Source organism: Brachyhypopomus gauderio, chromosome 12, assembly GCF_052324685.1.
Source record: "Brachyhypopomus gauderio isolate BG-103 chromosome 12, BGAUD_0.2, whole genome shotgun sequence".
NCBI lineage: Eukaryota > Metazoa > Chordata > Actinopteri > Gymnotiformes > Hypopomidae > Brachyhypopomus > Brachyhypopomus gauderio.
In genome coordinates, this window is record NC_135222.1 from 8,918,723 (window position 1) to 8,944,688 (window position 25,966).

The 25,966-nt window shown below is 42.2% G+C and overlaps 3 protein-coding genes across 3 annotated transcripts in view; all 3 read left to right on the forward strand.

Moving 5' to 3' along the window:
- Nucleotides 1–646: 646 nt before the first annotated feature.
- Nucleotides 647–4,569, forward strand: snrpa1 (small nuclear ribonucleoprotein polypeptide A'). Its single transcript, XM_077022991.1, has 9 exons — nucleotides 647–857; nucleotides 1,172–1,319; nucleotides 1,492–1,570; nucleotides 2,160–2,206; nucleotides 2,335–2,437; nucleotides 2,860–2,939; nucleotides 3,273–3,348; nucleotides 3,753–3,846; nucleotides 4,269–4,569. Exons 1-9 carry the CDS (start codon nucleotides 776–778, stop codon nucleotides 4,454–4,456), a joined length of 897 nt encoding a protein of 298 aa, XP_076879106.1. The 5' UTR covers nucleotides 647–775; the 3' UTR covers nucleotides 4,457–4,569.
- A 1,542-nt stretch (nucleotides 4,570–6,111) lies between these two features.
- selenos (selenoprotein S) lies at nucleotides 6,112–8,795 on the forward strand. The gene is made up of 6 exons (XM_077022992.1): nucleotides 6,112–6,408; nucleotides 6,920–7,048; nucleotides 7,148–7,254; nucleotides 7,457–7,546; nucleotides 7,651–7,723; nucleotides 7,916–8,795. Exons 1-6 carry the CDS (start codon nucleotides 6,324–6,326, stop codon nucleotides 7,993–7,995), a joined length of 564 nt encoding a protein of 187 aa, XP_076879107.1. The 5' UTR covers nucleotides 6,112–6,323; the 3' UTR covers nucleotides 7,996–8,795.
- A 1,148-nt stretch (nucleotides 8,796–9,943) lies between these two features.
- The window catches only part of chsy1 (chondroitin sulfate synthase 1), a 42,922-nt gene continuing 26,899 nt past the window's right edge, over nucleotides 9,944–25,966 (forward strand). Inside the window, exons 1-2 of the mRNA XM_077022990.1 lie at nucleotides 9,944–10,695; nucleotides 12,112–12,607. Coding sequence (XP_076879105.1) covers nucleotides 10,382–10,695; nucleotides 12,112–12,607 — 810 coding nt within the window. The 5' untranslated portion in view covers nucleotides 9,944–10,381. The remainder of the gene's footprint in view (nucleotides 10,696–12,111; nucleotides 12,608–25,966) is intronic.

Below are 25,966 nucleotides of genomic sequence, written 5' to 3' on the forward strand. Positions count from 1 at the left end.
TTATACAGCTTCAGAAGTGATGAGCAGGGTTGCCAATTTAATTGGAACACCTGATTTTGATCATTTGGATGGGTGAGCGAATACGTTTGACAATATAGTGTGTCTCTCTCTTTTGTGGGTATTTCATCCTCCTTTAAAGGATCAGAATCCCAACATTCCCTGTAATGCTTCTGTCTCTCAGCAGCACTTAAGGACATTCTTTTAAGAGATGCACACTTAATATCAATATTTCTAGCAATATTCTGACTAAATTCAATAACACAGCTACATAAAACACATTTTCATAGATACACTATGATGTCTACTCTGTTATGTGCATGTCCACCCTGTTACGTCATTGATGGTAACAGGGTGGACCATAACACTATTTATATTTCCAGGGTGGAGGAAAAAACAGGGTGGACCATAACACTATTTATATTTCCAGGGTGGAGGAAAAAAATATTATTTTAATAGGATTTACAGAATTTATATTGCTTGCATTTTTACAAAATAAATATAGTAATAAGTACTGGGGACGCAAAAGGCACTGAATTGTAAGTATAATCGTATTTTCTTCAGGTGGCGACTTGAACGCATAGAAAAATCGATTCATGCTCCAGGCCAGTGGTGGCAGTAGTAAATATATATTTCACATGCTCTCGGGCGCCAGTGAACCCGGGAGAAGCGAATATAGTCTACTTCCTGTTTGCAGCGTGTATACTGAAAACGTTTGAGGATAGTCTGTTCTTTTGGGAATTTTTGTTTTTGTAACATTTTGCTTTCTTTAGTCGACATGGTGAAGTTGTCGGCAGAGTTAATTGAGCTGGCTGCTCAATACACGAATCCAGTCAGGGACAGAGAACTTGATCTCCGAGGTATGTTGTGCAAATACACTGATACAAGGCCTACTGTTAACAACGAATTTGCTAGTTAGCTAGGTTATCAGTGGATGGTTTGTGCACAAAGTGGGATTCGTTTTTTTTAATCAAAATTTCAAAAATTGCGTTGAAAAAACAAAATTATTTTGCTAATTGTGTCGGATAATGTTTGCGATTTACGCATGTGCTCATAAGCTAACTATTGTCCTTGCTATTCAAATAGGTTATCTTAGCTAGGCTGGGTTACCTAACTAACTAATTGCATTTTTATTAATGTTTATGTAATTTTAATTAATTATAAATGTTTTCAGGTTACAAGATCCCCGTTTTGGAGAACCTCGGAGCAACTTTGGACCAGTTTGATACCATTGACTTTTCCGACAATGAAATTAGAAAACTGGATGGCTTCCCTTTACTTCGAAGACTGAAAACGTTACTCATGAACAACAATCGGATTTGGTAAATGTAACAATTTATTAGATTGCTAAAACGTTTAACTTCATTTTCAGCGTAAGAGATGTAGCTATTTGTTTGATTTTGCATGCTTATATGTGGCTAACCACAGAAATCAGATTTAAATTTAAGCAGAAATGTAATTTAATTTTCGCTTAAAGTTGATCGATCTTTGCAGCCGAATTGGAGAAAATCTTGAGCAGTCCTTGCCAAATCTGAAGGAACTGATTCTTACAAGTAACAACATCCAAGAACTGGTATGTACTACATTGTTTGAGTGTTAATTTGTATTCAACATTTATTTGGCCCAAATTATGTGACCTTGGCTACCATGCCAAAGTAGATTAATTCTACAAATACCAACATGTGACTCATAGTCAATATGCATTCACAAATTCTCTGTATTAATACTGTTAATGTGTTAACACCTGCAGAGGCATTTAAATTAAATTGATAGATTTACATTGGGCTCACTGTAAAATACAGACCTATGGGGCTGGTTTGTGAATGTTAATTGTCTGCAGACTTACCAGAAGTTGAATCAGAATAGAGAAGTTCCATGAAGTCAGGTGGTGTTAAATAGTTTTGTTCACAGCATGAAGGGGCATTTAATACTGATCTAGTTAACACAGTGGGGGCAAATCAGGACTCCTCAAGAGAGCACTTCAAGGCATAGTACATTTAAGCATAGTATCAAGTATCAATCCAAGCAGGTGGCAGACTGTGGCCATGAGACTACTAACTCAGGAGCAGCGTTTAAGATTTCATGCCTCTGATTTAGTGCTGTGGGGTAATTATTTAAATATTATTGATCTTGTGTTAATGAATTGTGTCATTCGTCACCAGGGCGATCTGGATCCTCTTGCTTCAGTAAAGACCTTATCTCTCCTCAGGTACTTGTTGAACATTGATCATCCAGGGCTGGTTCATTCACTCGCCATTTTAAAACTTCAGGGCATTGTTACTTTTCTTACATAATCAAAAATTTAAATTTGTTTTACTCTTAATACTTTTCTCCCAGTCTTTTAAGGAATCCAGTCACTAACAAGAAGCATTACAGGCTATATGTCATCAACAAACTTCCACAAATACGTGTTTTGGACTTCCAGAAGGTGAAATTAAAGGTAAAGTGCAACCCAGGTGCCTTCCATTATATCTGCGCCAGGAGAGTCAGTCAAGACTGGTCTTTACATGAAGCATTAAGATGTGATGCTTCATGTAAATTACTTTTGAAATAAATGACTTTAAAAGAAGGCATCTTCTGCATATAAGGTGTGGTGGGGTTTAGCTTGGATACTCCTCAAAAGTGTGTGGTGAAACATGGATATTGATCTCTGAGCACTGTATAAGCCCAGTCCACCATCACATGTGCATCAACAAGTTTTGAATCCAACCTGATTTGCCATCCATTACAAGGCCTGGTTTTGGGATTGGGCAAGTGTCCTCGTTCGTCATGACCAGTTTACATGAAAGCCACTTCGTCTGAAGTACAGCCCTACTCAATATTCTGGTGACTTGAATTCAATTGTGTGATGTGTCGCCGTAGGAACGTCAGGAGGCTGAGAAAATGTTCAAAGGCAAGCGAGGTGCTCAGCTTGCAAAGGATATTGCCAAGCGCACAAAAACGTAAGATGAAATCCCTTGATAAAGCGAAGCTCTTCCGAATCACTGGACTTAAGGACTTGGGTTATTGACCTGGTTCTGGATCCCATCCAGAATGATGCTGTAGATCCCAATCGGCTTTTCCTAAAACCATTACATTTAAAATATCATAACCCGTCTACAGTGCGTTCCAGGAGAGCTTGCTCAAGGCACTTCTCTACTTGTATCAGTTTATTAACAAAAGATAAGATGCACAAGATACTACACTCTGATTGGATGAACAGTGGTTAAAAGGCTGAAGGAGCTAGTCAGCCTCGTGCAAGCTTCTAAGATCTGTGTGTTTGTGATGTCTCTCAGGTTCACTCCAGGAGCTGGTCTGCAGGCTGACAAGAAAAAAACCGGGCCCAACACGGCAGACTTGGAAGCTATTAAGGTATTGGTTCTTTATTCTTTCAATACCCATATGAAAGCTAGCAGAGTAACAATTGAATGAACAGACTTGTCATTGTATATAATGATCAAACTGTCAATCTACTGAGACATTTATATTTCTGTCTATTACGGTTCATTCGTTTATGAGCAGTTCTATCCAGTGTCGTCCAAAGAGGAAGTCTTCCCTTTCTGATGTGGGCTGCTTTTAGAGTTTAATTCATGAAAGCCAGAGTGTTCTCCCTTTCCATCGCTACCTTTGGCTTGCTCGTTAAGCATGTAAACCTGGTTCATATAAACCTGCTTTCAGACGTCTGTTAAAAGTGAACTGAATTGAAATAGAATAAAGATTCTTTTATTTTTTTGGGAAGTCTATTGCCAGACTAAATGAACGTCCCTTGCCCACAGAATGCCATTGCAAATGCCACGTCGCTGGCAGAGGTGGAGAGGCTGAAGGGACTGCTGCAGTCTGGCCAGATTCCTGGACGGGAAGGCAGACAAGGTACTGCATCCCGAAGGCTCGCTGGACGTGCACACATCCACCAGCATGTTCTTTAAGCAGAATGGTTTTTCATCTTTGGTACAACAGTAATTTGTAGATGTTGTGCACTCATGCTCTTAATTTGTACTCTAAAATGTCAAAATGGCTAACTGAGAATGCAAATAATAGGCTATGATAAACTGGGAGTCATTTGCATTGTACTGGTAATTTGTAGATGGGTTTTTTTGTATGTGAAATGGCCCTCTTGTGCTCAGTCACTAAAGATTGAATGGCGAGGTTCAGGTAGCAACAGTAATGGACTCCTAGCTGAAGCCAATTTTTTGTGTAAATGTGAAATTTGTTTTAGGGAGAGCAGTGACCCACAGAGCAAACCAAAGCGTAACTGTCAAACTTTGGCATTTTTATTTTGTGCAATAACTCAGGTGTCCAGAGCATGGTGGAGGAAGAGGATGAAGAGGAAGATGAGATTGAAAGGGCGCTCCACACAGAGTCTGAACCAATGTACGAAGCTACTGGCGGGGATGAAATGGAAGGTGTTGGAGAAGAACAGGAAAATGGAGAGGACCGAGATGATGAGGAGATGGAGGATATGCATGTTAATGGATCATAGCTCCTTTCATTATGTGAATAATGGTGATTTATAGTCTGTAGTGTATAAGAATGGTGAGCACACAACTTTTTTTTTTAAGTTAAAGACATTAAACTTTTTTTAAGAAAACTTCATACTCAGTGTAAATTTTCTGCTTTGATTTAAACAGTTAATCCATTTAAGTAATCTCACATTTGAAAGGCTTTAAAAGAATGTTGCCTTTTGATTTGTGGAGTGTTGAGGTAGCTTTCCACAGTGCTCATTTGGTTAGGAAATGCAGGAATAAGAAGATTCAACACTGCTAGATTTATTTTAAAATGATTAAAGGGCTTATTCACATTCAGGAGTCATTTTAGAAATATTTGCTACGTCATGTGTAAAGAATTTTTATTTAAGTTTTTCGCTGTGGACATTCGGTTCTGTGGTAGTAAATTCACAATCACACTTTATTTGCGATGAGAAAAGTATACCTTGATTCTTGGAGATTATGAAATGCTGTGATGGCTTTTCCTCACAGAGCAGTTCAGGGTCAGTTTACCTCACTTTTGGATGTAAATACAAGTGAGGTGATGAGTTGATGTATATACATATATTTTTTGTTTTGATATGTTTAAGGAAGGGTAAGAAACTACCACTGAATTTAAAACTAATTTGACACCAGTTTTGCACTAATCTTAGGCTTTATATATTTTTTCAAACCATAAATTAAGAGTGCACCTCATTTTGTGAACTAAAAACAATCTGATGAACTCCTCAGCACTGTGATTACATTCTGGCCCCCTCTTAGTTGTCCAGACCTGCTGGACCTGTATAAACACTGGCCTAGTGGTTACCACATCATCTCAGCTGGGACCTTTGGTTCAAGACCCTATCTGAGTGGCTTTTCAATGTTCTCAGCTTGGGTTTCCTCCCACTGTCCAATAAAACATTGTTGGGTAAGTTGCCTGTCCCAACAAAGTTTTCTCTGTGTGTGCATGGATGCATCTATCCATGTAATAAATGGTTGTCTGAGTGCGTATGAATGATGGTGCATCTGTATGCACAGTGCTGGATGATGTTCTGGGTGTGTTCCTCTGCCCATTACTGTTTCTGTATGTCCTGCAAAGAGCATGCTGTGCATAATTGGCTGGTGCTTGTCTCTGGTGTGTGATTAGATGTAAAAGTTTGTACCTGTGTTAATTGTAAAGTGACCTTGGGAATGTCGAAAGGTGCTATCTAAATGTACATATTGATCACTGGTACATGTCTACTGATTATAGTAGACATCTGGTCTTCCTGTTTTATCTGCATGTTACAGCTGAAATGATGTCAACACTAGACGTGGTGCACACTAAAGATGAATAATCTGAGATGATGCCATTCCATATTCCTATTCCATCTATTCTATGGGATGTAGAAAACAAATAGCCAACTCTGACAGGCTGAAAATACTCTTATACTGAACTGGCTAGATGTAATACAGCGTGGACTTGATGGACCACCAGAAAAAGGTTTTTCTATTAATCTTTCCTGAGAGTTCCTTGTCGACGTCGCCACTCTTGCTCATTAGCGGTATGGACCCAAACATTTATAGATGCTTTGTGACTATGCGTTGTGTAACATCTGACTTGGACTTGATTGTGTGACCAGTTACCTACGAGAGCTCGGACCGTCACGTCCTCTCCACACGGCTCCACCCTTTCCAGTTCTCATCCAGCCACCGCGTCATCCTTCCATTTACGGAAGTGACGTCTTGCTAAGTGACGGTGGCCGGTTGTCGTACCACTTCGTTTAGCAGCTTTCGGTACTCGGTGACGGAGCAAATAACGTACATGACAAACGCTTAATCAGTAATGTAGTTACTTAAATTAATTTGGATAGCTAGTCTGCATTTCGTTTGTTACTCAACATGGAGGCAGAGCCCGGTGCTGCCAACATCAAAACAGAAGAGGAGAATTTGGAGAACCAGGATCTAAGTTTGTTTCAAGCAACTGGTAGGTAAACACTAGCTAGCGGACTAGCTACCCACCTGAGCTAGCCAAGTGAACGCAGCATTCAACTGTTTAGGTAACAAATCAGCTAACAAACAACGAGCGTATTGCACCGTGGAGGTAACAAAAACATGAAATTGTACCCAATATTTTGAGGATATTACCTTGCTAAACAGCTAGCTACTTCCGCTAGTTAGAATTTTAAAGAGCAAGCTGGATGTGGAAGAGTAGACAGCTTGCATTGTGTTATGTTTGTGTGTGATTTATTTTTACTCCGCAGTTAGCTACCTAACACGACTAACTACCAGGATCGCACCTTAACGAACCTAATATAAAAATGGATTACTTGGGTAGTGTTATTGGCTAGCTAAACTGCTACCTAGCAAATGACTACCTAGTCAACTGCTCTGGGATTTGACGTCAGTCAGCTAAAATTAAGCCCTGCGAACCCACACTCTTCAGCTTCTGTGTGCAGCGTGTATTACATTTATGAAGTGATCGTCTTTGTCCACAGTTTCTGCTGTTCTCTCCGAGTATGGATGGTACCTAGTGATCCTGGGTGTGGGAGTTTATCTTCTTATTCAGCACCTTAGTAAGAATAAACCCAGCCAGGAACAAAGTTCGACCTCAGCAACCAGCCAGGGTCAGTACTGGTTATTTAAACGTGTTTCTGAAGGATGTTCTGAATGGGAAAGACCTGTGTGTAGCAGGAAGTAAGCAACCTAGTTTATCTCGTTTCCAGATGCAGTGTCTGTGGTTAGACGACAGGAGGCTTTGGAAGCGTCTCGTCGAAAAATGCAAGCAGAGCTTGATGCCAAAGCCGCAGAGTTCAAAGACAAACAACAAAGAGTGAGCAGTATTTGAGCTCCACACGTAGCAAACATGCATGCATGCATGCATGGTAAACAGTAAAGTTTTTTCCTGCATGGATCATAGAACTCCCCAAAAGAATGGAAATGTATGAATGTATTGCAGACTGAAGTGCACACTGGAACCAATGCATGGACCCTGTGGCCATATAATCAGAATTTTTGCCTTTTCATCTTTGCAGGTGGAGGAGGAGAAAAGACGACAAAAGATTGAAATGTGGGAGAGCATACAGCAGGGGAAGAGTTATAAAGGGAACGTGAAACTTGCACAAGTATGATGTCACTACTGACACCTGCGAATTATTGGCTTCTGCGAATGCCCATCAGTGAGGCGTTGAGAATGAGCTGCTGATGTTCTTTCTGTGGTTTGTCACAGGACACTGACGAGACTGCCAGTTCATCCACAGTGCCGAAGTCAAAGGCCGACAAAAAGTCCTTTCGCAGCAGTGGTATGAAGCACTGCTTCTTTCATTTGTTCATTGCTGAAAATCTTCACTGATATTTTTAATTACGCCTTTGTCAAAAAACTTTGAGTAAACCATGTTTCTCTAATACAATTAAAAACTTTAGTTTTAAAGATATGTAAAAATCAGTGAAAGCTAAGAAAATCCTGTATGTGTACACGTGCGTTCCCACATTAGGATACAACCCCTTGAGTGGTGAAGGAGGAGGAACCTGCTCATGGAGACCTGGCAGAAGAGGGCCATCTGCGGGTGGATGAGGTTAAAGGGGGTCAGAGGGACATGAATTTTGTCGTCTCTGACCTTTTGACCTCTGGCACAGGAGCACACAAACAGCAACTGAACGAAGCTGTCGCCTCTCATCACGTTTCTGTAGCAGTGATTAATAAGAATGCTCTGCTTCACCTTCAGACAATTGGCGCTATATGCAGAATGTTTTTTCTCCTCAGTGAGCGGAAATGTAAAAAATGTTAGCATTTTAGGATTCTCTGATTTCACATTTGTTTGTATTCCATCAAGCTGGTGAGTAATCAGGCAGAATAACACAATTTGAAAACACTCTCTATATAAGTGCTTTGCAGAGAGTTTGAAGACCAGATTCATATTTGCACGTTAGATAAAATTTGACACTGACCTTTTTTTGCAATGTTTTAATTATGCTTGAAAACTGATAATCCTGCTTTGTGATCAGGAAACTAATCTGTGTGAGATCGACAGTTTCTAATGATGCCTCCTTATGAAAAGCACTTAGGCCAGTGGGGATGGCTGATAACTTTCAGTTGTGAAAATGTGGTCCTGGTTTTTAACACATCAGACATGAAATGCTCTGCTGTACGTGTTCTAAGTGTTTGTAGACATTTTAGATGGCTACTGTTCTGTAGTACTTGCTTTACCTTAAGAGTAACTGCCTCATGATGTACCAAGCAAAGCAGTTCTTCTTATACAGTGAATTCTTTGTAGTTATGAGATCTATTTGGGTTGACTTTAAATTGTTCTTTGTTCAGTTGGGTTTATACTTGTATTTCCTCTACGTTTCAATATTAAATCTCTTTGCATAGCATGTACGTCTGATTTTGTCATGTACTATTCAATGCACAAGCAAGCAAATTCAGTAGAAAGAGATTTTTTGATCATTTAAAATGTATATACATTTCAAGTGCCTTTCCAAGCACAAAAGAACACAACAAAACAACTAGCAGTATATTTAAGATGAAAGTGGGTGTGTGGGCGAGTGTGTTTGTGTGCGAAGATGTACACACACATTCCCCACTTGCCCTCCTCTGGGACGTCTCTTTCTCCTTAAAGGTTCAATTTTCTACCAGAGGCCTGTGTGCTTGAGGGTCCTGCTAGTATTCGAGCTGTTCCCAGGACTGCACTCTTCTAGATGTAGGTCTTGGATGTACAGAATCACATTTGCATTTAAAAAATGTAATTTCTTTTGGTACGTTTTGTCTTTAAAATACTACTATTATCAGAATCTCAAAGATATTGTGTATTTAAGAATGAGTCAGTGTGAGCAGTAGTGCGAGTCTTGTTATTTAATAAAGTACATATCTTAGATAAGCGTGTGGTGAACTTTCACCACTAGATGGAGATAATAGTACAAAATCAAGACGTTTTAGTCCTGTAAATGTGCATCGTTTTACGTCATCATTCAAATTGGTGTGATCAGATTTTTTCAATAGTTTTCATGCGTATCACGCTTCAATGTTAGGTAAAAAAATTTTATACTAACGTCTTCGCGTTTATTTCGTACATTATTTCAAATGTATTAAGAATCGATCTTTTACTCTTTTCTACATTTCTCAAACTAATAATGTCATTCCGATATCGACTAGGTGCACGACCGTGTTCTTCCAAATCCTCGGGAACGAGGACAACGTTCATATATTGTAAAATGGGTAAATGCATTGCTGACTTGTGCTGAGCTGGTTTAAATGATTTACTTATGACAGATAAACAGGGAAAATACTACATATGTAAAGAAACAAAGAGCGATCGGTATGGCATTTTAAGGGGAACGTAAACCATATACTCACGAATTAAAATAAAAGGAAACGTTCAGATACCGTCCCGTTATTTTTATTATTATTATTTATTATTATGAGCATTATCACCATTATTCGCTGGAGTAACGTTTCTCCCGTTTTCCTTCCCGTGGATGTAATGGTAATTGCACGTAACACGGTAGGAGGCGGTGTGTCCGTTATGTGCACGACCCTCCCATCGTTTCACGGAAGAAGAAGAAGGAGCCGCGTCGCTGCGAAACGTTTCGGCCGCTCTCACAATGGCGAGGTAGACGGAAGAATGGGGACGCTGCCCGCTCTCTGGAGGCCCGAGGTTTTTTGTCTGAGGTTGTAATTTGCTTTGGCCGTGAGCGGAATAGTTGAAAGGTTTAGATGGGTCAACGAAGGAGGACTTGTTAGATGGGTGTGTGGAGACTGCCGTGTCGTAACGTGTACAGAAGCCGACCCCGGGACCGATAGTGGCCGAAGGCTTTCCTGCCATGAGAGAGTCCGAGCCCCGTTTTCTGGAGGGCGCCACGGTTGAATCGTCCTGAGCTTTTCTAAAAGAGACACGCAGCACAAACGTTTAAACGGTGGGGGGGGAAAGAGAAAGGAAAGAATATTGGTCGAGTTTTGGGGAATGGCAGGTAGAAGCAGAAGAGCATGGTTCAGTGTTCTTTTGGGACTGGTCGTCGGGTTCACTCTGGCTTCCAGATTAATTCTGCCGCGGGCCAACGAGCTGAAGAAAGCCGGCCAGAGTCGCACGGCGAGCGGGACCGGCTGCGGCATCAGCGGCGGGGTGAGGCGGGAGCACGGCGGGGTGCTGATGTGGCCGCCGCCAGATAATGGGTTGTTCACAACGGAGAAACCTGCACAGAAATCTAATCATTTTCTGTTCGTCGGCGTCATGACTGCCCAGAAGTACCTCAAGAGTCGCGCAGTAGCGGCTTATAGGTGAGTTTGTGTGGAGACGCCCGGTCTAACGGGCAATCCTGCGTTTGTGGAAACGCCAAGAAAACTGTAGCAAACGCGACTACATTTAACGACTGCATAATGACATATTTAGGTGAGTTACAAATCCTTGCGTGTGATGTGCTTTTATTTTCTCGACTACCAAGATGCTGTTGGATACTTTTTGCACGTTTGCACATAAAGCACAGTGCAGGTTTGAGGCACGTTTAAAACATTTTTTGACCTGCCACTGTAGCGCAGTTTAGGTGGTGATACTTTGATACGTACCCCTCCTCTAGCTGTCTTGTGGTCCAGTATTTTACTTAGTGACATGTTAGATTCATTGTTGTGCGTTCATTATTTGCTGTGTGGACTGATGGAGAAAAAAAAAATTGAGTTGTATCTTTTCTTTCTACTTCGTCTGTAGTTTATGTCCTTCTGACGTTTAACCATTCAGGCAAAATATGCATTATTTTTTAATTTGACTGCAGAAGTCAAACGAATGTGTCTCCTAACTAAGTTGTTAAAGGGCTCTATTTACGAAGCACATTTAAACAATATGTTGAAATAGGCCTTTTAATAGCAGGGGTTCTGGAGCATTTTGTGCTAAGAATAAAATTAGATATTGGCTTGAGAAGAGAGAGACTTATCTAAACAATGCTGGCTTTTTTTGCATTAAGGCACATGGGAGACACGGGGATTTTGGACAAGGCATGCTTGCTTGTCCTCAGATGCAAGGCCATGCAGTATATTGTGTTAAAAGGCCTAAAATTCCAATCAAGAATTCCAAAATGGATTTGATTTTGAATTTAATTATTAACTTTTCTGAGCAATAATGACCTGAAACCTCAAAGTGTCATTGCTTGCTGCTTTCCTGCATTTGTTTGTGTAGAGATTCCAATGTTCTCAAGATCGGGCATTTTCATTTTTGCTGCCTGCAATTAGTTGCGATTTATTAATTAATTAATTTATTTACAATCCTCAAATTCTTCATTGATGACTGGCATTAATTTCACATGTGAAAAACCCAGCAAGAATTCAGCAGGGCAAGCGCAGCACATGAGTTCACCAGTGCAGACACACTGCTCTGCTCTTTCTGTCGGCAGCTTTGGATACATGCAATGGCAACAAAAGAGTGGAAACCCTGTGTGCGTTTTTTTTTTTTTTTTTTTTTTTTTTAAACTTTAGGTATTGGTGGGAAATGCTTTGTTTGGGTTATAAAGTCATGTTTTGTCCCCATCACCCTATAACAAGCTGTGTTGTAGATTTTGTAGCTTACATTACACTGTCCAGAATATGATTGTGAAGCATCAGTTCATTATGAAGGAGCTTGCATTGCCCAGAACATGCTGTTTTTCACTTAAGATGTCTTATTTGGTCTAGACATCTAGCGCATTATCCCCTCTGTACGTTGTGCAGGACCTGGGCCCAGACCATTCCAGGCCAGGTGGAGTTCTTCTCCAGCGAGGGCTCTGACACAAGCATTCCCATCCCCATTGTGGCCCTGAAGAACGTCGACGACTCGTACCCTCCTCAGAAGAAGTCCTTCATGATGCTCAAATACATGCATGACCACTACCTGGACCAGTTCGAGTGGTTCATGCGCGCCGACGACGACGTCTACATCAAGAGCGAGCGGCTGGAGGGCTTCCTGCGCAGTCTGAACAGCAGCGAGGCCATCTTCCTGGGCCAGACGGGCATGGGCGCCCGCGACGAGCTGGGCAAGCTGGCGCTGGAGCCCGGCGAAAACTTCTGCATGGGCGGCCCGGGCGTGATCATGAGCCGCGAGGTTCTGCGTCGCATGGTGCCCCACATCCGCGAGTGTCTGCAGGAGATGTACACCACCCACGAGGACGTGGAGGTGGGCCGCTGCGTGCGCCGCTTCGCCGGCGTGCAGTGTGTCTGGTCCTACGAGGTAAGAGGCTAGGTGGACAGGTGGGTGGGGTTTGGTGTGTGTGGGGGCGGGGCTTTTATTGAGCACCTGATTGGTGGTTAAATTTGAACCGAGTAGACTTGTGTACAGCTTGTTCAGTTGGTTAGAAAACTGTTTGTTTATTTACCACAAACAAATTTCAAGGATCTTTCCTTCTGTGTAATATGCAGAAAGATTACCATTAGCGAGAATGTACAAATTCACATTCATGTGTCAAAAGCAAAAAGGGCTTCTGTAGTCTGAAGGCCAATCACCAGACTTTCTTTCTAGTGCAATTGTTCTAAAATCAGCTCTTTTTACAAGCGCTCAGATCTGCAATTTGGGCGATTGAAAATTATAGGCTGCTGCTTATACACCCCCCCCCCCCCCCCCCCTCCCCCATGCAATTCTAATTCCCTGGCAGGCACAAACCATCACTGCTCTTTTATATGCCAGTGCTGTATATATTAAAGCTTCTGTTTTAAATTATGTGGATTATTCCCTCCAGAGCAGGAGAATAGCTGTGAGTGAGTGGTTGGTATGGGCTATGGCATTTAAGCAAGGCATAACCGAATGGTACAAGGCACAAAATGGCAAAAAGTACCAAAGCTGTATCCAAGATAAACTCATAATATCACAATCATGAATATCATGGGCTTGTCAGGGGTCCAGCTAGCTGTTCATCCACAGATGCTTTGTTCACTACAGATTCAATGTTGTAATGTTGTTTAATTTCTCCAACACAAAGAAATCATCAGCAACTCTTGTGCAACTACCACATAACCTCCAGAGGATGCTAGTTTGAGATAGCAACTGACTTTGGGAATCCCAAGTTGGCTCCTATGACTTTTATGCTTTCTTTTAAGATGGGGCTGGTCTAGAGAAGCCTGTTAAGGCTCAGCATAAATGTTTTAAAAATAACAAAATATGAAGCAGTGAACTGTGACTCACGGGAAAGTCCTCCGCATCAGACTTTCGGTGAACTTTAATAAGAGTGACCCCTGAACTAAGACCAGATGGCCATCTTTAAGTTCTAGGTTGTCTCCTCTTCCTCCTGTGTCTCAAAGGCCGACTCAGACGAGATGAATAGCTCAGCACTTGCTTTATGGGGCCGATATGTTGCTTGTACCATCTAGGCGTTTTGTGGAGAAGCCAAAGAGGAAGTGGTTGAAGTGTAGAGATATGACATGCTTTTTGTGTTTTGGCATGTTGCCTCCTCTCCCCAGTGTCTGGGGGAGACGATCGAGTCTGCATGAACAAGAAGTGGCTTCTTCCTGTTCTTCACTAACCACGATCGCATACTTGCATTTCCAATAAGTCTTTGCATCTCATTTGGTCTACTTAACCCATCTGTCAAGGCACGATTACGCCTTTTCCATTCTTGGTCCCTCAAGGAGCCGCGTATGTAATCCTTCATGGCAAATGTGACCACGCTGCTCACAAATTGGCAAAATAGAAAAATTAGTAGCTTGGAAAGCTATCTGAGGCCCCTGGTGATAAATTATTGGCGGCTTCTGTCCAGTGCAGTGTGCCTGAATGAGAGGCCCTGCTGTTGACAGTGTCCCCCCTGAGCTCGGTCCCAGTTGGGCTTTAATGTGCATTTGATGTGTGCTTTAATTACAGCTGCACAGCAAAACAGCTGGGCAACCTGCTATTAACGTCAGAGCATTCGGCCATAAGCTCTTTGTAGACACAACTGTGGACCGACTGCGTACCAAGTCTCAACAAGTCCTCACAGAGGCACAGCCTTTTTAATTGACATCGAAGAGCAAGAGACTTGCTGTCTAAAATAATGGCCTCAGTCTCGGTTGCATTTTTATTTCTGCTTAGAACTGACGTCTGTGGGTCAGTGGTGAATGTTTTGTGTGGCCATCGTGGCCATCATCATCATCCCAGCCAATCCAGGCTCCGTTATTGTGAGAGCTGGATGGGTTGGAATTTAAAGAATTTTAAAAAAGTGTAATAGACTGCATGTTGTTTAGCATCTGAAGCCGAGCGGCGTTGCTGGACCTTTCCCTGAACTCTTGCCTGGATATCTCTGTTTTTCAAAGTGGAGCAGAGCGCAGAGGCTGTAGAGCACGGGGGCCAAGGGCGTCGGCCCCAGGCGTGGTGAGCCGGCTGTGAAGGCCCTGCAAGGGTTCCTGGCCTCCACCAGCTCCCGGCGACAGCGTGTTCAAGTTTCTTAATTTTTGCGCGTGCCTGCCTCTTTGTGAGGGTGGCTTTGACACCCTTGGTGGAAAAAGTAATGGAAGATGGTGATGTTGAAAGAATCACACCAGATGTCTCCAGGTGATGGATAGCTAGCCCTGAAAAAGCCACTGCTATCTGTCATTCCGTGTAAGCGCCACGATCGGTTGTGATGATAAATGGCAGAAGAATTTTATGGAGTCTGCAGGCTTCTAGCTTAAACACGTTCCCAACGCCGGTGCCCATCATGTGTGGTTGCGTTGCCGTGCCGCATGCTCCGTTCTGTGGGCTTATCCACAAGGTTTATCTTTTTTCCTTCTTCTTCGATTATTTTGTCTCATGGCTACTTGCCATCTCAAGGTAGTAAAGGTTTCTGTGAACTGCCTCATTATTTTGTTCTTATTGTATTGGCGTGCCTCAAATCAATAGTCTTTCCTTCAAGAATTGAGGAAATCTGTGTGTCTCATGGCCTTTTTCTATCTAAACGAAGGTGTGTCTCTGTTCACCTTTTGAGAGAAGCCAATCATCAGGAGCTTAATGAGATATCTGGTTGAATAACAACATGCCAGTATATTCATATAATGTTCCCCTTCCACAACATTCTTCTGTATCTTCTGGGGGCAGAAAGTAGCATGTACCCATCTGAGATTACCCCATTCAATTTTTCTGGTTCCTTTGTTTTATTTATTTTTTTGTCCTAAGGCAAAAATTTAAATCTTTTTTTAAAGATTGTTGTGGGAGTGGAGGGGGTGAGGATTCAGCACAGTGATTTGTACAAGGTAGTGTTTTGTTAATGTTGTACTGTGAAACCTGTTATGGGCTATTGTGCATGGAATGCTAACTACATCGTAGATAAGTCTGGTAGTTCCTGGAAAATGTCAGGTTTTGCAACGTGTGTTGATGCTTCCAAGCTTGCACTTCAACTGCAGCTCTACTAGGTTGTGGAGGAAAGGCAGGTCAGCGCTGTGTTTCACCTGCTCTGCTCCTGTTCTTGGATCATTGCTGTATTACAGAAACAGTCGAATGCAAACTGCATGCGGATGCATGCGACCAGAAGTGAAAACCACAAGTTTTCTTTTTGTATGTGTGTGAATGTAAGTGTACATCTCATCAGCAGAAACACCGTCATCCTTTCCTTTGTTTCACAAGGTTTTAAAGGCTTATAGACAAGTGTGCTTTTTTTATTTATTTTTTGTCTGACGAATCCGCAGATGTGAGACTCCCCCATGCACACGCTTTACAATGATTCTACATTCTCTCTCTCTCTCTCTCTCTCTCTCTCTCTCTCTCTCTCTCTCTCTCTCTCTCTCTCTCTCTCTCTCTCTCTCTCTCTCTCTCTCTCTCAAAAAAAGAACAAAATACAGCTATTTCTTGCTACATTGGAAAACCAGGAATTATACTGTTAGTGCAGTCCTGTACTTTGTGGCTTTTTTTCATGGATTCTTTTTTGGAGATTTATCCGAGATAGGTTTTGAGAGCTTGGGGCGTTATGCATAAATATGAACTTTTTTTAAACCAACTTGGGAAACCAGGCCGTTGCAGCCGGTTCAAAGCACACATGGCCAAAATGGGGATTTTTTTCTTTCCCACGGTGTCTGTCTTCTGAAAGCTTCCTTTGCTCTCTGTGCATTTGGACACCATCACAAACAAAAACGACCGATGGAATTCTCTTCTTGTCCTGATAACGTACATTTCTGCGCTGCTTCACAGCATCTTTCCGCATATATATTTTTTCTACCCGGTAACCTGAAGACAAGGAAGCAGCACCTGAAACGAGAAATAAGCCTAACCTAACATCTAGAGCCACAGCGGTTCTTTAAATCAACTGGGCGACGGGGTTCATCAGAGGACCAGGCTACATTGGCCTGGAGCTGCAGGCAGGAGCCGTGACCCTCTGAGCGCCTTCAAGCAGCCTCAAGTGCAGCTTTCCCCCGTGGGCTAAACGTGGCACACTTCCTCTCGTGTCTGTGTTTGGAATGCCTCCCTGCCCACCCTCCGCCCCTCCCTCCCTCTCCTCTCTTCATTCATTTGTGTTTTTTTTTCTCCTTTTGTTTTTTTTGTTTTTTTTCGAGGGGGGGGGGGGGGCTCAGCTGTCAGTCCAGTATGTGGAGAGCGTTGCATATTTTCAGACATCCTGTGGCCGCTGGTTTCATGTATGTGCTATTTTGCTGTTCTGAAACAGGAGGCTAAAGTTAGTGAAATTACAAGCAAATGTTTATTGGTTTCATTTCTAAAATAAATATGGAGGTCAAAGAGCTTGGCCTTTGACCAGAGAAAGAGCTTAAACACTTCCTCTGTGTAGGAATATAATTGTGTACAGTCAGGTAAGAGTCTTAAATCAAGGGGTTCATTAGATATAGTGACCATAGACGGCTTGTAAACCTCCATTTATTCCCATTGGCTAACTTTTTCTTTCTTAACTAAGGTTTATTTGTAAATAAAGGGGCAGCTTTATTAATAGTGTTTAAAGGGAACACATGGAAGAGTTCACTTTTTCAGTGCTTGTTTAACAGATATTTTGGGTATCTTGAGTGCCTACCAACCCCCAAAGACAACACAGTCAGATTTTTGCAGGCTGCCTTTGTCCGAAAACATGAGCTAAAACAGTTGGCCTGTGGGGAGTGGAATAATTAGATTAAATTATATAATTTGATAATATTCTAATGATGTATTACAAATTGGAATGTCACCCTCAGTCTTTGCATCTCAACCCATGGCTTGAGTGCTAAGGTGTGCCATATTTTTTTTCTCGCATATACTCCACCCACTAGCCCCCTAAGGACTGAAGACCTGAATGGAAAAAGTTTACTTTTGATGGCAACATCCCAACTAAATGTGATGAAGCCTTTTGTGTGCTAGCTAGATAATTTTTGTCTGACTGCTTTTTCAACCTGGGACAGTGCAAAAAAAAAAAATGTTTCCTAAAACAATATCAAATTTGAGGTCTGCAGTCTCATCATGTTGTTGCTTATTCCTTATGGCATTTCTACAAAAGCATGTCCCAGGCGTTTCATTAAGACCCCGGAGAGCTCTGTTAACTTGTAGAAATTGAAAATAATGGGTCGCATTTCGGGAGTGTTGAGATGCATCCTAGCCATGCAGTTACCAAACTCGATTTTTGAATGGTCTATGTAGAGCTTCATCCACATTTACCGAGTAGGTTTGAAGGCCAGTCCTCCAGGCATCCTTGGTGCATTGTGCTCCATGTGCACTTGAGTGATTCAGGCCAAGTCCTTCCTTCAGGTGAACCTGCTGTTAATCTGCAGGCATTCCATCACGGTGCATCACCATTCTTCTGGTAACCAGAGTGTAGGCACTTTCTTGTCTATCGCTTGCATCTGTCTGCCTCTTCTTTCCCTGTATGACTGTACGCTTCAGATTAGGGTACCCAGAACCCAGATTTCGACACATCTGACAACACTGCAGAAGCCTTCTGCATTCTAAAGAAATGTTGACTGGGCAGAGAGGGCCTGTTGATCAGTAGTACTGATAATTGGTGCTCTGTTCAAAAGTAGAATTGATAAGTGCAGCTGTTGAGGTGGTTGAGGGCCTGTTTTTTCTGACAATATTGGTTCATGGCTTTCCTGAACTAAAATGAGGATGTTGGGGATCTTCTGAAAGTCACAGAATACATCATGTACCACATAGTATACACCCAGCGGCAAATACCTTAATGGGAAGTGATTATAAAGATTGGCCTGCTTAATTCCAAAAGTATTTTTGACTTTTGAATCATAGAAATAGTGCAATTTATCAAAATACCCACAAACACTAAACTGGAATGCCTAGTGGTTAATAGGAAGTGAACTTTTTTAAGAACTAATATAAGTATTGGGACCTAATAAGAAAATCATTACTGTAGTGAATTTCATTATAGAGAAATTAAAATAACACACAATTTTTCTGCTAATGTGAATTTTGTATATGAAAGTTTAGAAACGTATTGGGGAAAAATGGCTATAATGGTAATGCAGTAGTAATTGTATAATAAAGATTAAAAGACAATGAATATTGGTCCATGGTCTTTAAATATTGATTGTGGTTAGTTAAAGTGAAGTGAAGACTCTGACGGCCAAAACAACCAAAATATCTGAGGGAATCCTATTAATATAGTTCTTATTGGTCTTCTTTCCAAAGAAATGCCTCATGCAGCATTCTTCGGTCTTGAAAGCTGTTCTGTGGTGTAATACGCTAAAATATTAGTCCAATTTGTGCTCTACAACTATTGAAGTATAAACATTCCCATACATCTCATTTATCTTTTCATGTGGAGATTGTGGAGTGACCCTTGAACAAATAAGAATAGATGGACTTCTTACTTGGGCAATAAAATGAAAGCAGTTGTCTTCTCACCCGTGTCATTTAATGTTTGGAGAGTCGTGTCTCTTGGCGCTTCTGTTTTAACTCATTTTTGAGTGATGCTAAACAAGTTAGAAGTGTTAGTTGTGAATAATAAAACTGTTTATGCAAATATAGTAATGGTGGGGGGGTGCACATTCACATTCTGAAAGTTTCAGGGGGAAAAACTTCTAGCAGTTGAAGACTGGGCCAATTATTTTTGATACTTCTATTTGTACTGAAGTATTTGCATGTGTTTATACTTAAAATAATGCAGAGCAATCTATATTTATTTGTGCTACACCTTTTTACACCACTGTATATTACACAGCTCTAGAAAGAACATGGAAGTCTCCAAACTGGTTTCCTCAAACTAAGTGACACAGCAGCCTAATTCCAGTGCTAAACCAGACTTTCAGCTGTGCCCTGAGATATCCGAAACCAGGCTTGGCTGTGAACTTTTTCAGGGAAGGATGGATGGCTAGGTTTCTACCCACCATGGATATTAAATGGTGAAGGCAGGGTCCTGTCACAGGCTTGTCTAGAGAGGCTCTGCTTTTAAATGTGGAACAACCAGGTAGCTTAGATGCCTTAACATTAGATTCCAGAAGTTCTTAGTCAGCACAGCAGTTAAAGGCTTGTTCACTGCATTTTTTCGAAGTGGTTATGTGACGTGTAGTCTAATTTGGTATTAAGTTGGTCAAACCCATATTCAAAGTAGGGTTTAAAATGACTGGGCAGTCCATTTCCACTGTTAAACCTGAATTTCAGCTGTGCCTTGTGACGTCTGAGACCAAAGTTGCCCGAGGATCCAGCTGGCTGGAATCTTCCTCTGAAGATCTTTTCAGCCCGAGGTTCTTGGTTGTCACAATTGTGAAGGCTTATCTGCTACTTCATTTCTGGGTGGTTATGTGACAAGTAGCTCAGGTTGGTATTTTTGCCACGGGCAAGATTCAGAATACGAGATTGCCATAGTCGGGTAAGGTCTTTGTTTTTTTTTTTTCTGGTTTTGAACATACCAGTGTAGTTCCCGTCTTTCATGCTACTTGGCACAAGCCTCCAATCCTACAACTTGAGCTTAGTTGCAAGCAAAAAAGCCGGATGAATTTTTCAATGCTTTTACTATCTCTTCGTATTCACTAGATAAGAGGTTGCTCTCTTATTGCAGTGAAATCCCTGAAGTAAAGGCTTCCATTGAACATTTAAGAATGCAGTACTAGCAGTGGTGGAGACTATCTGCTAAAAAACATCTGTGATGCCAGTGTTTGGTGCTACTGTACAGGGCGGGTCTTCCTCTTTAATCAGCTTCTCGCACAGCAGGGCGGGATTACGGCGTGCTGGTTGGGGGCGAGCGCATGGCATTTGAACGCCACGCACATCCGTATCAGGGTTGGGGGGAGGGGGGGGACATGCTCGACTCTTTGCCAACAGGCGGACCTTCCAGAGTGCAGCTAACGAGTATCGGCAGCCTCTGCTGTTTCCCTTCCCAGCTCTCCTGCTGCCAAATCCAAGCACGCTCTCTCGCATCTCTCTCTCTCTCTCGTCCAAACAAGAGGCCCTTTGTGGCTCTGCTATACTGCTCCATTTACTCGACTGTACCTCAGTTCGGTGTGTTTTCACTAAAGATTTCTTGACTTTTTGTGTGTCCGTGTTCACGGCGTGTACCCTGCTCCGCATGCTGATTCATACACGTCACGGTTGAGTTTTTCCTGTTCTTGCGGGAACCTCTTGAGTGCAGGACAGAGAGGGGGACCCTCAAAACATCTCCGCAGCACTGCTGTGCCAGGCTCCCTGGTAGAAAATGGCCAGTGATTCTGTGATTGCTTTTGCCTTCAGCTCCAGACCTATGAACTACGTGCTCAGAGGGACACGTTGCAGGAGATTGAGTTTCAGAAGAAACAGAATCAACTTCCCAGCTTCAGCAGCAGGGCAAGGTGAATAAACCCTGGAGTGACTACAATGACCTTGGCTATGCAGTATTCGTAAATGGTTACGATCATGTGTTGTGGCTCTATGAATGCACTGATGGATTTCAATATTTGTAAGGCATCGAGTGTTTCACTAAGTGCTGAGGGCCCATTGGTTCAGGCTATGGTCCATTACACACCATTAACACTGACGCTTAACACAAGCTCATAAATTACAAAGAGATTTCCCGTTCTAAATGCCGCAGTATCTTTAGGAAAGTAAGAATATTTCTTATAAATAAACATGCTTGTTTGTTTATATAAACATTTTGTGTCTGTTTGTGTGTGTGTGTGTGTGTGTGCGCCTATATATCAGGGGTACTCAAATAGGAATGATGACGGGCCACATTTTATTTTTTCAATCACTGAAGGGGCCGGTTACGTGGGGTGGCGAATGCATTTGGGCGTCTGCTACCTTTTTGTTGTTGCCATCAAGGCAATCCCCGGCATCGTCTTGAGATTGCGGTGCGTGATTTCAAAATAAGAGCGGATAGCGCGATTGAAAAAAAAATATTCCTAAAAAAAAACACTTTTCAAAACGGCTTGCGGGCCGCTATTTGAGTATGGGGGCTATATATGGTAATAAAATAAAATTGGTCCATGTGTATAAAGGTTCATCGTCTGTGCAAGCAAAGTGCTTCTGAATTAGTGGGAGGAGGTATGACTGTGTAAATGGAAAAAGTGGATGTTTAAATCATGAGATGTAATCCGCTTTATACTGAAGAAAAGAGAGCTTGCTGATTGGTTTGTTGAATGCCTTTGGACCACCAGGATTAAGGATTTGCCGTTTCCAGTGTGAAGGCCTTTTAATACTAATGGACAATGTACCAATGACACATCTGTTTGCATAGCCAGTTGTTGCCTAAATTAAGAACCTCATAGAAAACGAGCTTATCTTCACTCTTGAAACTTCTAACAATTGTCAATGCCTAATGTATGTGTGCATGTGTATGTTTTATACATATATAGATTGCTGTACTCCTGCCTGTATGTCTACATGTCTCTCTCTCTCTCTCTCTCTCTCTCTCTCTCTCTCACACAGACACAAACAATACTCATTCCTTGCAAAAGATGCTTAACTTTGGACCATGCAAATGTTGGCTGGGGGGCCTCAATCTCTCCTAGGCAGCTTAGGGGCCAAAAGTCCCCCCACCACCACCACTCCAAGCTTAATGTGTCTGTACCCTGCTGGAATGCAGAGGGGAAATGACTGGCCAACGTTTAGCTGCTTATGGTCGCTTCTGTGGTCTGGAGTTCTCCTTCCCTACACACATTCACACTCACTGCTACTCTTAACACGTAGGTAATGTCTATCTTTTCCTGTAAGACCCGCCCTCCTTGGATACCAGCTACCTCAAATTCATGAGCCAGCTACATCGCCTTCCATTTTAAAAGGCTTGTAGCCAAACCTGGAGACTTCTTAATTTAACTTGGCAGTCCTTGCCGCCCCTTCTAGTAGATGTCTCCACAGACCTGGGAACTAATATGGTCAAGAACACCGTACAGTTACGTACTCCAAATGTACTGCATCCATTTGAGCTGCTTCATACAATCTTTTGTCTAAAAACAAAGTCATGATGGCGCTAATAAAGAAATTGGAACCAAAATTGAATTGTATGACTTGGCTTGTGCCACTGACCACTATGAAAAACCGTCCTCGTGTTCCCTGTCCATCTGCCCGAGTCCATCGCCGCAAGGTCAGCACGATGTTTCAATGCCCTCTCCATGCCCCAGACAGCCCTGGTCAGCAGGCCTTATTCATCAGATACAAAACATAGAGCTTAGCTGCTGGGAACAGGGCAAGTTCAAGTTAATGTGGGTTGCTGGCAACATTAGAATCCTGTTGGCACAATACTGTTATACTACAGTTTCCTACAGTAGAGTTCAAACAGTTTATCTTTTGAGTAATGAATGTGTAGACCACTGTGTATGTACCACAGACTCTATTCATCAGTGATGACCCTCCCCTCAGCGCGCACACACACACACACACACACACACACGCGCGCGCGCACGGCCAGGAAGGTCACATCAATACAAGGCTGGTGCTTCCGTCCTCACACTTCATCTCTCTTCCTTTGTTTCTCTTTGTGATTGCTGTGCATGTTGGTTGCTGTTTTGACACACGCTCTCTCACAGGAAGTCCATTAGAGTGCCTTTCCAAGTCCTCGTTTCCACCGCCAAGCACATTGGACCACTCTGTGCACTTTTAAAGTTAATCAACAAACTCACTTTTCCTGTTTTCATGGTTATTTACTTTCATCCTCTTTCCTTTTTTTATCTTCTTAGTGTCCAAGATCGCTGTCTGTTGCTCCAACAGTATCCTCTATAAGTCAAGTAAAATGTGGATAAGTTTTCTTTGTTGTTGCTGTCCGAGGCACCACAGAGGTCCGCTTTGATTGAAAGAACTTAAGTTGCGTCCTTTAGAGTTTTAGGGCATTACGTTTTACAGGTTGAGTGGACTGTTAAGGATATTTGACAAGAACAAGAAATGGGTTTTCACAGATCACTGGTGGCGTTAAGATTTTGGTCAATTTGTTGTCTCCTGGCTCATTCCCAGCATGCCTTGCTGTGTTTCATCTGATTTGTTTGTTCAAAATTCATATTGGCTGTTACAAATAAGTGATCAAGGTCTGAGAATGTCCTCTTTTATTCCCAGACAGACAGAATGTATTCCACCACAGCCTTGAGGTGGGCTGTGGAATACCACACAACACAAGGCTAGCATAGCAGCCAAAAGAGGCCTACTGTCACTGATATTTGACACCATGCAAAAAGTCTGGTTGAGTGACTTTCTTTTGTCATTGACATTTTTGATCTCATCTGAGAAGCCCTGAGTTTTGATCTGAGACATTGTGTGGCGGATGACCAAGACGGGGGTGAGAGACTGTTGAGCCGAGACAGGTGAGAGAGACCGTTGAGCTCTATGAGGAGAGGACAGAAGTGCCAGAGAGGGAATACAAAATGGTAAGACTGAGGCACCAAACAGCTTCAGGCAAAAAGACCAGAATAGAAGGGGTGTAAAAAAAAAAAACAGGAGACAAGAAAGACTGCTAAATATGGAGCAGCATAGAGGGATCTGAGGGGAGGGGTGAGCAGCAGTTGGAAAAGCTGCCAGCGCTGATGTCAGCAGGTCTCTGACCGCTGGAGCGGCGTGGCAGCCGACTGTTCCCACCCTCCCACACCCCGTACTCTTCTCCATCTCTGCTGCGTCGCCTCAATGCCTGCACTTATGTCTTGGCACTTTGCATTGATTTTTTTTTTCTTCTTTGTGCTCAAGTAAAACACAGAATAAATGGTGCATGTGTTTAATTCTGTGTAGCAGTGCAATGCTGTTTAATAACGCTTTTAATGCAGGACTGCAGTTTGGACTACTCATACTTGAAAGCAAAAGAGATTTAAAATAGATTTACTGAATCGAGCACAGGGTGCTTTTTAAATTTAGTTTGCCGATGTACAGATACGCATAAAGCTTAATGAATTTGCACAAAGATGAGAGTGCACAATAAGGGATAATAGTTTGCATTGCCCCTCCCCTCTGCTACTATGATCAGTGAACATAATAATTAATAGCTGAAAGATTCATGTAGGGAAACATAACGATGCCAGCAACAGGCAGTGCTCCTCTGATGGACTTTGGGCTTTAAGGTGGGAGATTCCCCATCCAGCAACAATAGGACTGTTTTATATGTGATGAATCCCTGGCCCAAAACCTTGCTGTCCTTATTACAGGGACAAAAGACACTGCGGGTTCAGGAGCACCCAGAGTACTGTTGGTCAAGATAATGTTAGTATGGGGAGAGCATGAGCCGGTGGATAGGGTGTGATGGAATGAGTCCAGAGACTCTTTGTGGAGGTCAGATGCTTTACACATCGCTTGGCAGTTGAGCACCACACAGCAATTCAAGATTGTGACACAGGAGGTGATGAAGTGAATGGATTTCAGTATATTTTGCAACAACGAACAAGATCCTTCAAGAATGATTCACATGGCTGTCAGGTTTACTGGAAGAGGCTTAAGATTTATTGGACGAAAGGAGGATATCCTGTAGACATTTTGGTTTTAAACGTTTTGGTCTTCTTGCATGGTGCGTTAAAATCCATTTTCCCTTCAACATAAGAGCATGTTCTGGATAATCTGAGCAGGATTTCTGGGAGCTGACTGGTCATCAGGCCAGGTGTTACGTTATGGAGTTATGACACTGCAGACATCTCTATAAAATCAGATATTAACTTTTATCCCTGACTCTTTTATTGATACTAAAATATGTCCATGTTAATGCTACTGTTTTGCCATTTGGGGCCAAATTCAGGCTGCCAGAATTGAATATGGGCGGGGGGGATGAAATGCTTTGTAACTATAACAAACGTTGGAGACATTGCTGCTGTAAATGCACTAGTCCGTATAGTCGTATGATTTAAACATTGTAAGTAGTTCTGATAGATAAGGGACATAATGCTTTCATGCCAACAATAAAACCAAAGAAAACCTTGTTTGCTAAACAAGGTCAAGGAAGAAAGACTCATTTCCCCTCAAACAGGCTTGAAAATTGTGTAATGGACTGTTGAGCTATAGGAGTATTTGGTGTTGTTAGGCTCAAATTGCAGTGTTACTATGATGCTAGACTGTCTTGTGGATGTTCCATGGTGTTGATGGAATTATTTTTGAACAATTTAGTGAGACGGGAAGGGAGCACCCATAGTGACTTTCAAATTCATTGAAAGTTCTTGTCTGCATGGTAATAGGTGATTGTTTGGAATGAGGCCACGTTCCCTTATTTACACACCCATAATGTAGGTTACTGGATCAGTGTAGACTTTCACAATGATCCCATTTCTTGTAATGGTTGCTATCAAGTTCAAGCATTCT